The 14,598-nt window shown below is 36.8% G+C and overlaps 1 protein-coding gene across 2 annotated transcripts in view; it reads left to right on the top strand.

Moving 5' to 3' along the window:
• The window catches only part of wnk4a (WNK lysine deficient protein kinase 4a), a 49,951-nt gene that overhangs the window by 12,314 nt on the left and 23,039 nt on the right, over window positions 1-14,598 (top strand). For both annotated transcript variants that reach the window (XM_088322953.1, XM_088322952.1), the window contains 5 exons: window positions 6,441-6,613; window positions 6,683-6,903; window positions 8,134-8,291; window positions 12,840-12,928; window positions 12,989-13,208. In XM_088322953.1, coding sequence (XP_088179079.1) covers window positions 6,441-6,613; window positions 6,683-6,903; window positions 8,134-8,291; window positions 12,840-12,928; window positions 12,989-13,208 — 861 coding nt within the window. The remainder of the gene's footprint in view (window positions 1-6,440; window positions 6,614-6,682; window positions 6,904-8,133; window positions 8,292-12,839; window positions 12,929-12,988; window positions 13,209-14,598) is intronic.

Below are 14,598 nucleotides of genomic sequence, written 5' to 3' on the forward strand. Positions count from 1 at the left end.
TCACACTGCCGCCATTGAGCAAGGTTGTGGGCGAAGACTGAGGTGCCAGTGTTACCGCCCGCTAACCCGACGTGAACATTCGGTCCTGGGAGAATAGAAGCCGGGGAGGGCACGTACTCTCGTACGCCACCTCGTAAAGTTTTGGGTGTACAAATGTTCACTCGTGAACATGGCTCACGTGCTGTCGGTAAACACGTGTCCCGCTGCAAACGTTTCTAAGTATTTATATAAATATTAAATTAAATTTGTATATTTATAGAGAAAGAGAGAGATATAGCCAGCTCGAGAGTTTGGCCTTTATATAAATGCATATATTTATAGGGGGTACATATAAATCTATCTAAACTACATTATAAATCCTGCGTGTGTTTGTATGACTCAAAAACGGTTGAACTGATTTTCGTGAAAATGTACACAATTGTACTTAATGTCTCCATAAGTTTCTTAAGCTATATTGTGTGTCAAAGCAACCCAATAAATACCAACAAAATCGATAAACATCTGCTTTCCTGGGGTGTCTAATGCCTCTTGGCTGCAAAATTGGGTACTGCAGCTCCAGACCATCTCCAAGCAGCCTGATCCAATCATCTATCGGCCCAGCAACATCGGGCCATTCTGCTTGTAGATATATATATATATATATATATATATATATATATATATATATATATATATATACACCAGAGAGAGAGAAATAATTATATATATAGAGAGAGAATGGTAGATGTACGCATACAATATGAGCGAGAGTCAAGATTAGGGGGGAGATTTAAGATAGATTTGAAGATTGAGATAAAGAGAGAGCTTTAGAGATAGAAATTAAGATAGAGATTTAAGGTTAGAGATGAAGCGAGAGTGACACATTTTGAGAGAGTTTTAACAAAGAGAGAGATAGAGTTAAAGATAGGGACAAAGAGAGAGAGATTTAAGAGGGAGATTTAAGAACGATACATAGAAATATTTATAGATAGAGGAAAAATTCAGAGATAGAGTTTGAGAGTCAAGATAGAGGGGGAGATTTAAGATAGATAGATATAAAGATAGAGTTAAAGCGAGAGATTTAGAGAAAGAGAAATCAAGATAGAGATTTAAAGAGAGATGAAGAGAGTCACAGATTTTGGAGCGTTTTAAGATAGAGAGGGATAGATCTAGAGTTAGAGATAAAGAGAGATTTAGAGAGAGAAAAATCAACATAGAGATGAAAGATTGAGATGAAGAGAGAGTGACAGATTTGCAAGAGAGAGTTTTAAGATAGAGAGCTAGATTTAGATATAGAGATAAAGAGAGATATTTAAGAAAAATGTTTAAGATGGAGTAAGACAGACAAAGAGGGAGACTGCAAGAAGAGAGAGATTTAAGGAAGATAGTTTTAAGATAGAGAGAGTAAAAGTTATAGATAAAGAGAGAGATGAGAAGAGTAGATTTGGAGAAAGGGGAGACAGAGAGAGTTTTAAAATAATATAGTTTTTAGTTGGAGAGAGTCATGTAAGTGAAATGGAGAGATTTATAGACAGAGATAGAAAGATTTGTACATACTGCGTGTTTTTCCCTAAAACATTTTTTTAGCCCCTTAACAGCCTAATGTCCTTGGCGGAGGTAATAAAGCCATCTTCTAAATCCGCTAAGCTTGCACTCGATACCTTGGCGATATGATGTTGTTTTTTTTCCTCCTTGGCTTACTTTTTTGGCATGCTGCTACGAGTGTTTGGCACGGCAGTGGTTGTCACAATAGGGCCGCTGACAGGGATTGTGGGGGAGAGATTTGTGTGGGGTGGTGGTTTCAAAAGCAGCTCAATGCTTCCGCCGTCAACCCGGCTTACGTAAGAACACTCGTGTGGCACTGACCCGGTCCCCAGAGGGGGTGCCCCCCCTCCTACACCCCTGACCCTTTAGACCCCCCCCTCAGCTCAATCAACACTACTCTCTCCCGCTAGCATGCAGCTGCGGCAGACGGTGGAAAAGCTGAGACGCGGTTATTCGTGGAAAGATGTTTACGCTTTCCTCTGTGTTATGCAACGCGCGCTGCACATAGGTGGTTTTCTGTTGGGTCTTCCTTACTATTTCTTATGAAATGTCAATTATTTTTATTCCAGACATGCGCAGAAATTTGTGCTGTCCAAACCCAAAGTTTTAACTCAAGAGTTAGTTTCAAGAGAAAGTTAACTTAGCTAAAAGTCTTTAATCAAGAGCGAAAGCTTCTGTAAAACCCAGGAGCTGAAGTAGCTTTAACGCGGTAACTTTTGTCTTAAACCTTTAGTGCTTGCTAGAAATTAAGAGTTAATTCCAAAAGAGAGTTAACTCAGCTTGAAGTCTTTCATAAAAGAGCCAGAGCAACTGTAAAGCTTTAATTTGAGAGCGGAAGTAGTTTTAAAGCAGTAACGTTTGTGTAAAAACTTCAGTGCTGCTATAACTCAAGAGTTAATTCCAAGATGGCTTGAATTCTACTTGAATTATTTTACTCAAGAGCTCAAGCAACTGGAATGCTTTAACTCAAGAGCTGAAGTTGCTTCAAGGTGGGCAGTGGCGCTTTCATTGCAGTGTTTTGTTTACATTTAACCTCCACACCGTACACAAAGCACGGGCTCAAGCATTGAGTATGAAGTGTAGATACGAAGTGGATCAGACCCTCAAGTGACGCCATGAAAAAAATAATTTACCCGGATGATGAGATAGAGTTCTTGGGGGGGGTGCGCATGGCAGAAAATACTTGAGAAGCACTGCCATAACTCAAGAAGTAACTCAGTTTGAATTCTTTAACTCAAGAGCTGATATGGCTCTAAAGTGGTAACTTTTGATGATGGTCTCGGACTAATGATGTATCATCAATTAATTTTATTTTGAAATATGCACAAAAATGTGTACACTATTATTAAATTACTCATCGTTTATTATATAGGTAAAGCCCCAATTTGTAATATTTGACCACTAGATGGCACTGTGTTGTCTGGTACGAGCAAGGGCATGGTGGCAGGATACCAGAAGAACATGGAGGGATTCCACGGTGAAAAATAAATACACATTTCTCGACCTATGTATATATTTTTTTTAACAGAAATTAACATTGGTATGATAGTTAATGTATTTTTGTCCAGTATTCAAATCGATTTTCTTTTACCTAATCAAAGTTTTTTTGTACCACTAGGAGGCACTAAATATTACACGCTGTCCCTTAAAGCTTCAACTCAAAAGTTAACACTTTAAAGCCTTTTCAGCACTCGAGGTTAAAGCTTTACAGTTGCTTTAGCTCTTAAGTTAAATACTTCAAGCAGAGTTAACTTGAAGAATTAACTCTCGAGTTAAAGCAGTATTAATGCTTTAACTCACATTTTTTTAAGAATTTACTTTTATTGTCATTCTTTGTAACCATGCACACAGAACGAAATGTCGATACACCTGATCCGTACAGTTAACCTGTAGCGAGCAGATGCAGCCGCAGCCAAACAGGGCGCCGCCATTTTAAGCTGCTGTGTTGGGAGTTATTAGGTGACCAAACCCCCCAATTCCAACCCTTAATGCCGAGCGCCAAGCAGGGAGGCAATGAGTACCAATGTTGTAAGTCTTAGATATGACTCTGCCGAGGCTTGAACCAACGACCTCCCAGTCTCGGAGCGGGCGCCCTACCATCTAGGCTACCAAGCTGGCGGCAGCTCACATTTTGTCATTTATTTTAGAATATAATAAAAAGTGATTTCATGAGGAAATACCTTTTCAAAAAATATTAGAAAAAATATATATATTAATTTAGCTTCCTGTATCATATAATAAGAAAACAATATTTTAATAATTTCAAAAATCTTTTTTATAAAAATATATACAATTAAATGAGTCACGTGTTTAGATTTCTTTATTTGTTTAATTTTTTTTTTCAATAACTTACTTCCTAGGAAGTTTATTTTTTTCCTGGAATTCATTCCCGATGCGGTATTCCTGGCGGCAAAGTCTCCCGAGATGTTTCCACTAAGCTCCTAAATTGCTCCATTCAGGGACCAAGTACAAGAAATGTCTTTGTCCCATCACCGCTGTGTTGAAATGCATGTATGGATTTCTGCAAGGGAGGGAGGGGATTTTAGGGGGGTACCACCCACAAACCACCCCAGGGTGCTCCTTTTTGGGGAGTAAATCGCTGCAATTATGCAGAGATTGGGTGAGCTTGTGGTTTCCACTGCTGCTCCTAATTAACTTAAGGAACCGCCACTTATCTACCAACCGCTTGGACGGGTTATGTAACAACTTCAGCCCCTAGGGTTTGTGATGTTGACACTGCCTATTCACTTGTTGCATTGGCTAAATTGTATCTAATCCACCTTTGAAGTTCTCCTTTTGATTCTTGCATTATTTGTATTATTTCAATTGCATTCATTTATTTTAATGTTTTATTGTATTTCTAAGGTTATTTATTATTCATGTATTTATTTTGATTATTTATTGTGTTGTTTATTCATGAAAGAGCTTGACTTGCATTATTCCGTTTATTTCAACAACCTTTATTATATATTTATTTTATTAGTTATTGTTTTTATTATTTGTTGATTTATCATTTTTGTATTTTAATTGTATTATTATCATTTTAAATATACAAGAACTGTGACTTATATGGATGAAGTTTAGATTGATGAAATATAATTACATTATTCATTCATTTATCCTTTTCTGTTTTTAATCAATTTTATGTTATACCTGTTTTGCTTAATCTAATATTATTATTTTATGTATGTTAATTGGTAAAAAAACCCTGTTTGAATTATTAATAATATAATTTTTAAATATCTTATTTTTTAAATCATATTTTTATTTATGCATTTTATCTTTTATCTTATTCTATTGTTTATTTATTGATAAAATAGCTTGCCTTTCATTTTTTATATTATTTTAATTTTAATATCCAGCCTATGATGGCTGATACTATTGATCAGCTTGTAAATGGCCTGGTAAGCGTAGCCCAAACCCAGCACAAAATTTGGGTCGCGTCCCTCCTTACGCGTTAGACCTAAGATTTATGGCCCGAACCCGAACCCGAATCCGAACCCGAGGCAATTTTGGGCCGGGTCGGGCCTGAAATGTCAGTCATACGGTCGGGTCGGGTCGGGTTCGGTCCTGCTTTTTTTTTTTTTTTTTTTTTTTTTTTTTTTTTTTTTTTTTAATTAATTAATAATTATAAATATATGTTCATTAAAAATATATACTTAAACTATGTATGGATACTAGACCAAGGAATACTTGTTATAAAATAAATAATTTGGATAAAACGGAGAAGGAGCTGTAATTGCTTTTAACGGAGCCAGAGCATGCTCTGTGCACGTGACGTGACGTGAATGCTGTCCTCTTAATAATCTTCCCCTCCGCAAATTCGCGTGATTTTGGCCTGGTATCCCCGATATGGAGTCGGACCAACAAGAAGTTAAGGATAAACTCAAGAGAGGAGAACTGACGAGGAAAACGCACTCTGGTAAGAGTGAAGTGTCTCTCCCAATTGTTATAATTAGCTCGCTTTATTGTTTTAATAAGCGTTTTATATAGAATACGATCGCTTTTGTCGGAAGCGTACATTGACGTTGGTGACATTTTCATCCGCGTTAAAAAACGCAATTTGCAGAATAAAATCACGCTTTATTGTTTAAATAAACGCGTTATATAGACTAGGATCTCTCAATTATTATAATTAGCTCGCTTTATTGTTTTAATAAGCGTTTTATATAGAATACGATCAGGGGGGGGGGGGGGGGGGGGGATTGGGTCGGAAAAGGGCACAACACGTCAACACCATCTCAATGAAAGTGCTGCGCTAAAATCTTAAGGACGTACTACTACTGCTGCTGTGGATTATGGCCCAATGATCAAGTCGTCAAAATGACGGACGCCCTTAAATGTTTTCGCTACCTCAAAAAAAAAAAACGGCAATGACAGATTGTCGCTTAATGTAACATCTGCAGTGCAGACACAGAAATATAAAAGATGTAAATGTTTATACAGTTTTATTTAACTTAGGCCTAGATGTTGTAACAAAAGGCAGAGTTTAATTTGTTATCATAAATCACCCCTCCTTATAAATAAAATATGTAATTTCGGGCCCCTTTCGGGCCGGGCCAGCAAATCCAGTTAATTAGTCGGGCTCGGTCCGGGTCGGGTTTAATACCCCTCGGGCCTGCGTCGGGCTCGGGTGCTTTTTTTTGGCCCGATCTTACCTCTATTACGCGTTAATCATTCCGATCAGTTTGGGCTTCTCTCTCGCTGATTTCTTTTTTTAAATTTTCCACCCGTCAGTTGTTTATTTCTGTTTCTTTTTCTTTGTGTGGGAGCAGCTCGTTAGTGCATGCACTTGACACCAGTACTCACATTGCCAATACTAACAATTAGCCTGTAATAGGGCCCGGTATGGGCCTTATATTAACACTCGATAACCTTAGAGGGCCAATACTAACGATCACCCTTCTACTTGGCAGACCCGCAAGCTGAGCAAGGCAGAGCGTCAGCGCTTCAGCGAGGAGGTAGAGATGCTGAAGGGCCTCCAGCACCCCAACATTGTGCGCTTCCACGATTCCTGGAAGTCAACCGTCAAGGGCCACAAGTGCATCATCCTGGTGACAGAGCTCATGACGTCCGGCACGCTCAAGACGTGAGTCAGAAAAAAAAGAAACTATAACCAGGCCTTTGTTGTTTTAACCCCTGTCCTCCACTCCGGCAGCTACCTCAAGAGGTTCAAAGAGATGAAACTGAAACTTCTGCAGCGCTGGAGCCGCCAGATCCTGAAGGGGCTCCACTTCCTGCACACGCGAACGCCGCCCATCATCCACCGGGACCTCAAGTGCGACAACATCTTCATCACCGGGCCCACCGGCTCTGTCAAGATTGGTGACCTGGGCCTGGCCACGCTCAAGAGCGCCTCCTTTGCCAAAAGTGTCATTGGTGAGCCTGCTACACACACAAAGAGTTTCTTGCCTTATAGATCTTTATTAGAAATTGTTTAACACAATCGGATGGGGAATTTTTGTGCAACTTTGCTAACCAAATAAATAATTAACCAACCAAGTTACTCATTTCATATGATTAACCCATATAAGTGAGTAAGTGCTTATACGAAACCAGTATCACTAAGTGCTTATAATTAACCAATATAATTAACTAACAGTTTTACCAAAAAGTAACTAAATTACTTCTTAAAAGCAACTAACGAACTAACCAACCAACTAACTAACTGACTTCTTATAAGCAAATAGTCCAACTGACTGACAAAGTATATATAATGACTAAGTAAGTTAAGCAAGTGAGTAACTGCTTCTGAGTCACCAATCAAAGTAATGCTTATAACTAACAGCCTATAATCAACCACTATGGGTTAGTTAAGTAAGTAACTCTGTATTGATAAACATTTTTATTTTTATCAACTAATTGCTTGTAATTAATCAATACAAGTAAGTTAATACCAGCTTATGAGTAACCAATATAAATAAGTAATGCTTAAAAGTCCCCAAACTAACTAACCAACTAACTAACTAACTAACTGGTTAGTTAGTTAGTTAAACGCCTATATTTTGCCAACACAATTAAGTTAGGTAAGTAACTAATTGTCTATTATTTACAAATTTAAGTAAGTCAAAGCCCCAGTGTGTAATATTTGACTACTAAATGGCACGGTATTTTCTAATGTGAACAAAAAACAGTGCCTAATAAGCACAGCATAGCAGCAAGATGCCAGACAAACATGGCGGTAAATACGACGTATGGATTCTGCAATGTAAAATAAATTCAAATTTCAGGCCCTATGATTTTTTTAAAATAAAATAGTTCATGTATTTTTGCGTCATATTTCAAATCAATATTTTTTTTCTACCGAATGAAAGTTTTTTGTACCACTAGAAGGCACTAAATATTATACAGTGCTTAGTAATTACCTAACTGCTTATAAGTAGCCAATATAAGTAAATAATACTTAAAGGTAACCAATGCAACTATCTCATTCTTTTTCTTCTAATTATTTTTCGGACTTTTCCAAATAAGAAATCATTTTTTATTCCAAAAATGTATACTTTTATGCTGCTTTAATCAAGTATCAGGCTTTTCTAACAGGAATGAAGTTAGCCTACTAACCCGCTATGGACTCAATAACTACATCCTGAAAATAATTATATATGTCAGGAACTCCGGAGTTTATGGCGCCCGAGATGTACGAAGAGAAGTACGACGAGGCGGTGGACGTGTACGCCTTTGGCATGTGCATACTGGAGATGGCCACCTCGGAGTATCCTTATTCCGAGTGCCAGAATGCAGCGCAGATCTACCGGAAAGTCACCAGCGTGAGTAGTGACTCCTTCTCCATAAAGTACTACTTTTAATCGTGTTTCCGTAGTGCAGTGGTTAGTACATTCGCCTAACACTCTAAAGGTCCCTGTTTCGAGACCTGGTGAAAACATTTGTTGGCCTGGGGAGGGATGGGTGCCACTAGGCTGTACTTTTCCAAGACACACCACAGGAAATGGTGCCCCTACAACCATAATCCCAAGTGTGACAACTAAATCATTATCAAACATGTCCAAAACTTGATATCAAGTTATATTTTGCTGAGTTTCCGGCAATGCAAAATTATTTTTCTCTTTTGAATGAAATGACTCATGTACTTTAATCAAGGTTGTACGTCCTACAAACGTCGTTTGTTTTTACAATTCTTTCACAAGATATCCATTTCTTTTTTCTCCTGATATATTTTGTCGCATAATACCAACATTTTGGGGGGCTTATTTAGTTGCTTGCAAGATACAGAACTGTACTTAATCACATTTTTTAGTGGAAGTACAATGTTGGCAACAAGATTCACTTGATATAATTGGAAATTATTTGAATGCAACACAAACTTTTTCTTCTTTTTCCGTGTTTTTTTCTACTTTTTTTAAAATCCTTTAAACAAAATCTCATTGTGTTTATTTTTTCCTAGCTGTTACTTTTTTCTTTTTGTTCTCTATTTATTGTTTTCCATTGTTTCTTTCTTTTCTTTTTTTCTTGCTTTTTCTAAACTTTTCCTTCGTTCATACTTTGTTTCTTTTTTTCCTCAGCTTTTCACTACATTTTCATTTTGGTATTTTTTTCTTTTTTGTTGTATTCACCCCTTCCTTTAAGTCATTTTGTGCATAATTTTACATAATATTTGGTCATGTTGGGATTAAAGAAGCAAAAACAACCTGAAGAGCCATTTAAAACTCGAAAGAGCCGGTTTCTTTTAGTGAGATGTATGAGGAGAAGTACGACGAGGCGGTGGACCTGTACGCCTTTGGCATGTGCATCCTGGAAACTCAACTTTACTCAACTTCGTTCTACTTCGACATTGACTTCAAAATACTGCATTTAGAACACAGCATTAGGGGAACCCGTGTATTTTTACCTTCATGCACTGTAACTTTGACTTAATTCACTTCTTAATTAGCAATTATGAGCCCTTGTTTTTGTAAGCAGGCTAGATTTTCTTGTGCGGCGAGAATGTGCGGGCAGTGCGCGATTGCGCACGCGCGCAGCTTAGAGGGAACATTGGATCCAACCCAACCCATCCTAACCCAACTTTATTAAATCAGGGGTCTGAAACTTGCGGCCCGAGGGCCAATCAAATTCAAATCAAATTATTTTATAAATTGCCACTCAAAGCGCTGTATAATACATTCAGTGTACCATAAGATAGTAAAAGCCCTTTTTTCTCCCCACCCAACAACCTGAAACACCCAATTCACAGACACACAATAGTTGGAATACAATAAAAACAAAAGAAATAGTAAAATAAATAAAATATAATTTATGGCAAGGCACAGAAAATCCATGTGAGGAAAGGGACACAGATAGGGATGGCAGCAGATGGCCTCAGGTTTTTCAGCCATTGAACCACAACCTACCATTATTGATTAAAACATAAGCAAAATACATGCATTTAAAAAAAAAATACTCTCCGAGTTTAAGATATAATTTGCGTTTTGAGTTTTTTCCCCTGCCTTTTTCTCTCTTTTTCCCCTTTTTATCTTTAAGTGTTTTCTTTTTTTTCAATTCCTTTTTTACTTTATTTCTTGTTTTTTTGTTTCCCTTTTTTTCTGCTTTTTTGCTTTTTACTTTTCTTTCCTTTTCTCTTTTTGTCTTTATAGTCTCTTTTTTTCCTCTCTCTTTATTCATTTCCCTCCTTTTAATTTTCTCCTATTGTCATTTTTTAAGTTTTTTTTCTTTATATCGTTCTTTGCCAAAGGCTGGACATAAAAATCAGATGAAAAATGGTGCACTTTTGTCTAGAGTCTATGCAGTTTTTTTTTCTTCATTTAGGACTCATTTTTGGGTTTTATATTCTCTGTACAGCAACTTTGGGTGCCTTGAAAGGCTCTTTGAAATTAAAGGAATAAATATTATTTTTAATACAGCCACATCTAGTGGGCAAATATTAAACACTGTCCATTTCATGTAAATGCAACACGAGTAAAATATGGATTCATTTATTACTGATTGATTTACTTTCATATGAATTCTTCATGTTTGTCTTATAGTTTTAGATACTATTCTCTGGAAAGAGTAAAAATTATTTGAGAACAGTAGAATGTTTTTATGAGTTTTTTTGTGGAGAACTTGATTTGGCCCAACCAGAATCTAGCTACGGGCAGCCTCCAAGTCAATTGAGTTTGAGACCTCTGATATGAATATATTTTCATATATATACACTGGAGTTTTGTCATATTTTGAGTCATACAAGTCGATGACTTGAATTTATTATAAACAAAACAAGTCACGGTGACTCAAACGTCTACCCCTGGTGGGAACGACGTGTTTTGGAAAAGTGTCTAACTGGAAGCGTCTGTTTGAGCGCCGTTACATCACACTAGCGGAATTAGAAAGTATTTGGAGGGGGGCAGTACTCGTTTTCCTGTGCATGTCGTAAGGTTAAATTAAACACCTCGTAAATGAAAAGCCGACGTGTCCGCGGGAAGTCGGCGGCGCAAACCAGACACCGGCGGCGGGGGCGGCCATATTACTTGGTACACCACTACTTGCTAACGAAGGAGAGCTATGAGGCTATTTGATATTATTTTTGTTTATATTTTCATTTCTCAGATTATTTGTCTTTTATCTGATAAAATAATGTGAATTTTCTGTGAGTTTTATAGTATGCAAGCAAAATGGCTCTGCATTTCCATAAAAGGAGGATTGGATCGGGCTGCCTGGGGTGGTCGTTGGTCAGGAGCTCTAGTACCCAATTTGGCCGCCAGAATGGCATGAGAGAACCCGTGAAAGGAGACTACACCAAAGCTGTTTATCAATTTTGTTGGTATTTATATGTGGTGCCTGACACGATACCTAGCTAGAGACACTCGCGAAGGCTTAAAGTACAACTGTGTACATTTTCACAAAAATGCATTAAGCCATTTCGGAGCCTAGTAGTGACATACACGCACACAAATAGGTATAAAGTAGAGATAAAATAGTTTAAATTAGATTTAGATAGATCTAGACTAAGATTAAATTAGAATTAAAAAAATCATTTGTATTTGTTATTTGTTTTTAATAATTTAGCATAATTAATAATCATTAGTTTATTATTATTAAAAATTATATACATTTATGATGTTTGCTTTATGTTCAGCATATTCTATTTTTTAAGATGAATTTATGTTGCTTATGTTCTTTGATTATCATATTAATTATCAATTCTTTTTATTTTCTTCAGATTTCATATTGTGATTTTTTTTTTATTTAATCATATTTTAATTTTTTTATTCGGATTTCTTTGCCTTTTGTATCCATCTATTTGTATTAATTTAGCAAAATTAATTTATCAACAACACATTTGTTTTATATACAGCAGAATTTATTAATTGTTCAATTAACATACATTAATGTTGCTGTTCTTAATTCATTTTTAGGATATGATCATATCCTTTTATTTTTTTCTGATGAAATATGATTTCTTTTGAACCTTATCATATAGTAAAATGTATTTCACATTTTTTTTAATTTAATCTCTCATATTTTATTTTTTCTAGGCTGTTAAAACACAAATAATACGTTTTTGAATGTAATATTTTTTATCAATTTTTTATTTGACTACAAATAAATAGTTATTAATTAATAATTATAACGTTTCTTTTATGCACTGCATATTTTCATAAATTTTTTGATCATTATACGTTCTCTTACCTTTCTTAGTTTTTTATTCAATAAATTATTTCATCACAACAAATAATATGTACCGACACATTTATTAATTTTTAATATTTTCCCAACAAAAACGTCATGTATTTAAACAAAAACAAACCTTTTTCATACATTTACTTTATCCGTGTTTTATAAAATAGTTAATAGAAAATATGCTGGAATATCTATACATTTGAGGGTTTTTGTTTAATGTTATGAGTTAGATATTAGTTGGTTTAGTTAATTGATCAATTGGGGCGGCAGTAGCTCAGGAGGTAGAGCGATCGTCTTAGGATTAAGGGATCCCAGTTCGAATCCCGGCTTGTCCGTGTTACATGTCGAAGTGTCCTTGGGTAAGACATTGAACCCCCAATTACCCCCAATAAGCAGGTTAGCGCCTTACATGGCTGCACAGATCACGGCCGCTATTGGGAAATGTGAAGCACATTGTAAAGCGCTTTGGGAAGTCATTGACTTGAAAAGCGCTATATAAATGCAGATCATTTCATTTCATTTCATTACTTGAATTATTCATCCATCTATTTTCGAGTGACCTAATTCAGACATCCGGCGCTTTTTCCCCACTGTTTCCTTCTCTAGCCACTCATGTTAGGTAGACTCCTAAGCTTCATTCTAAGCAAGTGGCGAACTATTAAACATTGTCACCTTGAAGATTCTGAATTTGTGCTCTGCAGGGCATCAAACCCGACAGCTTCTACAATGTGAAAGTGCCGGAGTTGAAAGAGATCATCGAAGGCTGCATTCGCATGAACAACGACGAACGGTACGATTTTTGCCGCATTGGCTCCCGATCTCTACTAAAACTGCTGTCGGGTTCCCGCAGGTACACCATTCAGGATCTTCTGGAGCATCCCTTCTTCCAGGAGAACCACGGCGTGCACGTAGAGCTGGCCGAGGAGGACGACGCCCTCAAGACGGGCCTGAAGCTTTGGTTGCGTATGGACCACAGCAAGAAGCTCCACGGCAAGTACAAGGACAACAATGCCATCGAGTTCCTCTTCGAGATCTACAAGGACGTCCCCGAGGAGGTGGCGCAGGAGATGGTGAGAAAATGACAACACTAAGAAAAACCTTTTCAAATTTGGATTTTCAACAGGCTCTGTGCCAGTGACCCTTATAGACATTACACCTAGAAGAAAGTAGAAAAGTCCTCCAAAAATAATACATCTCATATTTTTTATGTTAAAATGTTTAGCATTAGTAATTGGCTGGTTCAAAATTGTCCCTAGGTGTTGTCTGTCTCTGTGTGCCCTGCGACTGGCTGGCAACCAAGGAGTTTGCATGTTCTCCCCGTGGTTGCGTGGGTTTCCTCTGGGCACTCCGATTTCTTCCTTCCTACATTCCAAAAAACAATTATGTCAGGTTTATTGGTCGGTCCAAATTGTCCCTAGGTGTGAATGAGCGAGCGAATTGTCTGTCCCTGTGTGCCCTGCGACTGTCTGGCAACCAGTTCAGGGTGTCCCCTGCCCACTGCCCGAAGATAGCTGGGAAGGGCTCCAGCACCCCCGCGACCCTACTTAGGATAAGAGGTGCAGTTAATGGATGGATGGATGATTTTAGCATCTGTCTTTCAAATGCATTAAGATGAAAACATATATACCATAAAATTCGGACTATAAGGCACACCTGATTATGTTCTGCAACCAGGACATTTTTAAAGGAAAAAACATTTTGTTCATGGATTAGCCGCACCTGACTATAAGCCGCATGTGCCCACATTGAAACTAATTGTAATTTTCTAACAAACCAACGAATTGCGATTGCTTTAACCTGGTTGAAGGATTTGACCCGGGTTTTATTTTGTTTTTGTTTTGTTGCTTTTATTTTACTTTTTATATTTTCTTTACATTTATGTTGATTTGTTTTTCATTTAAACGTTTACATCAATATATTTATATTTTTTGATTTTGTCTTTTATCTTTATTGTATTTTATTTTTCAAGAGACCAACAAATTGCGTTTGGAGGATTCGACCGTGCTTTTAATTTGATATTTTATTCCTCCAATCCATTTTGCTTATGTTTTATTTGTTTTAATTTTTATTTCACGTTTTTATATTTAATTTCATTTAATTTTTATCTTTTAATTTAATATATTTCAGTGTTCAAGAGACAAACTAACTGCGATTGCTTTTGCCTATTCAGATGAATCGACCCGGATTTTTATTTTGGTATTTTTTTTACTCTAATCTAACACTATTACCTTTGAATATATATATATTTTTTATGTCCTTTTTAATTTTATTTTGCAAATGATATCTTTTTATCTAATATAATTTTATTTCTTCAAGAGACCCACAGAACACTATTGGTTTGGCCTGGTCAGAGGATTCACCCCTGCTTTTATTTTGGTATTTGTTCCCCACTCAAGCAACGTTACATCACATCACAATCTATTTCCGTCAGACGTTTTTTGCGGCTTTTGCCCTGGTCAC

This window comes from Urocampus carinirostris, chromosome 19, assembly GCF_059441175.1.
Source record: "Urocampus carinirostris isolate Australia breed hairy pipefish chromosome 19, RoL_Ucar_1.0, whole genome shotgun sequence".
In the NCBI taxonomy this organism is placed as follows: domain Eukaryota; kingdom Metazoa; phylum Chordata; class Actinopteri; order Syngnathiformes; family Syngnathidae; genus Urocampus; species Urocampus carinirostris.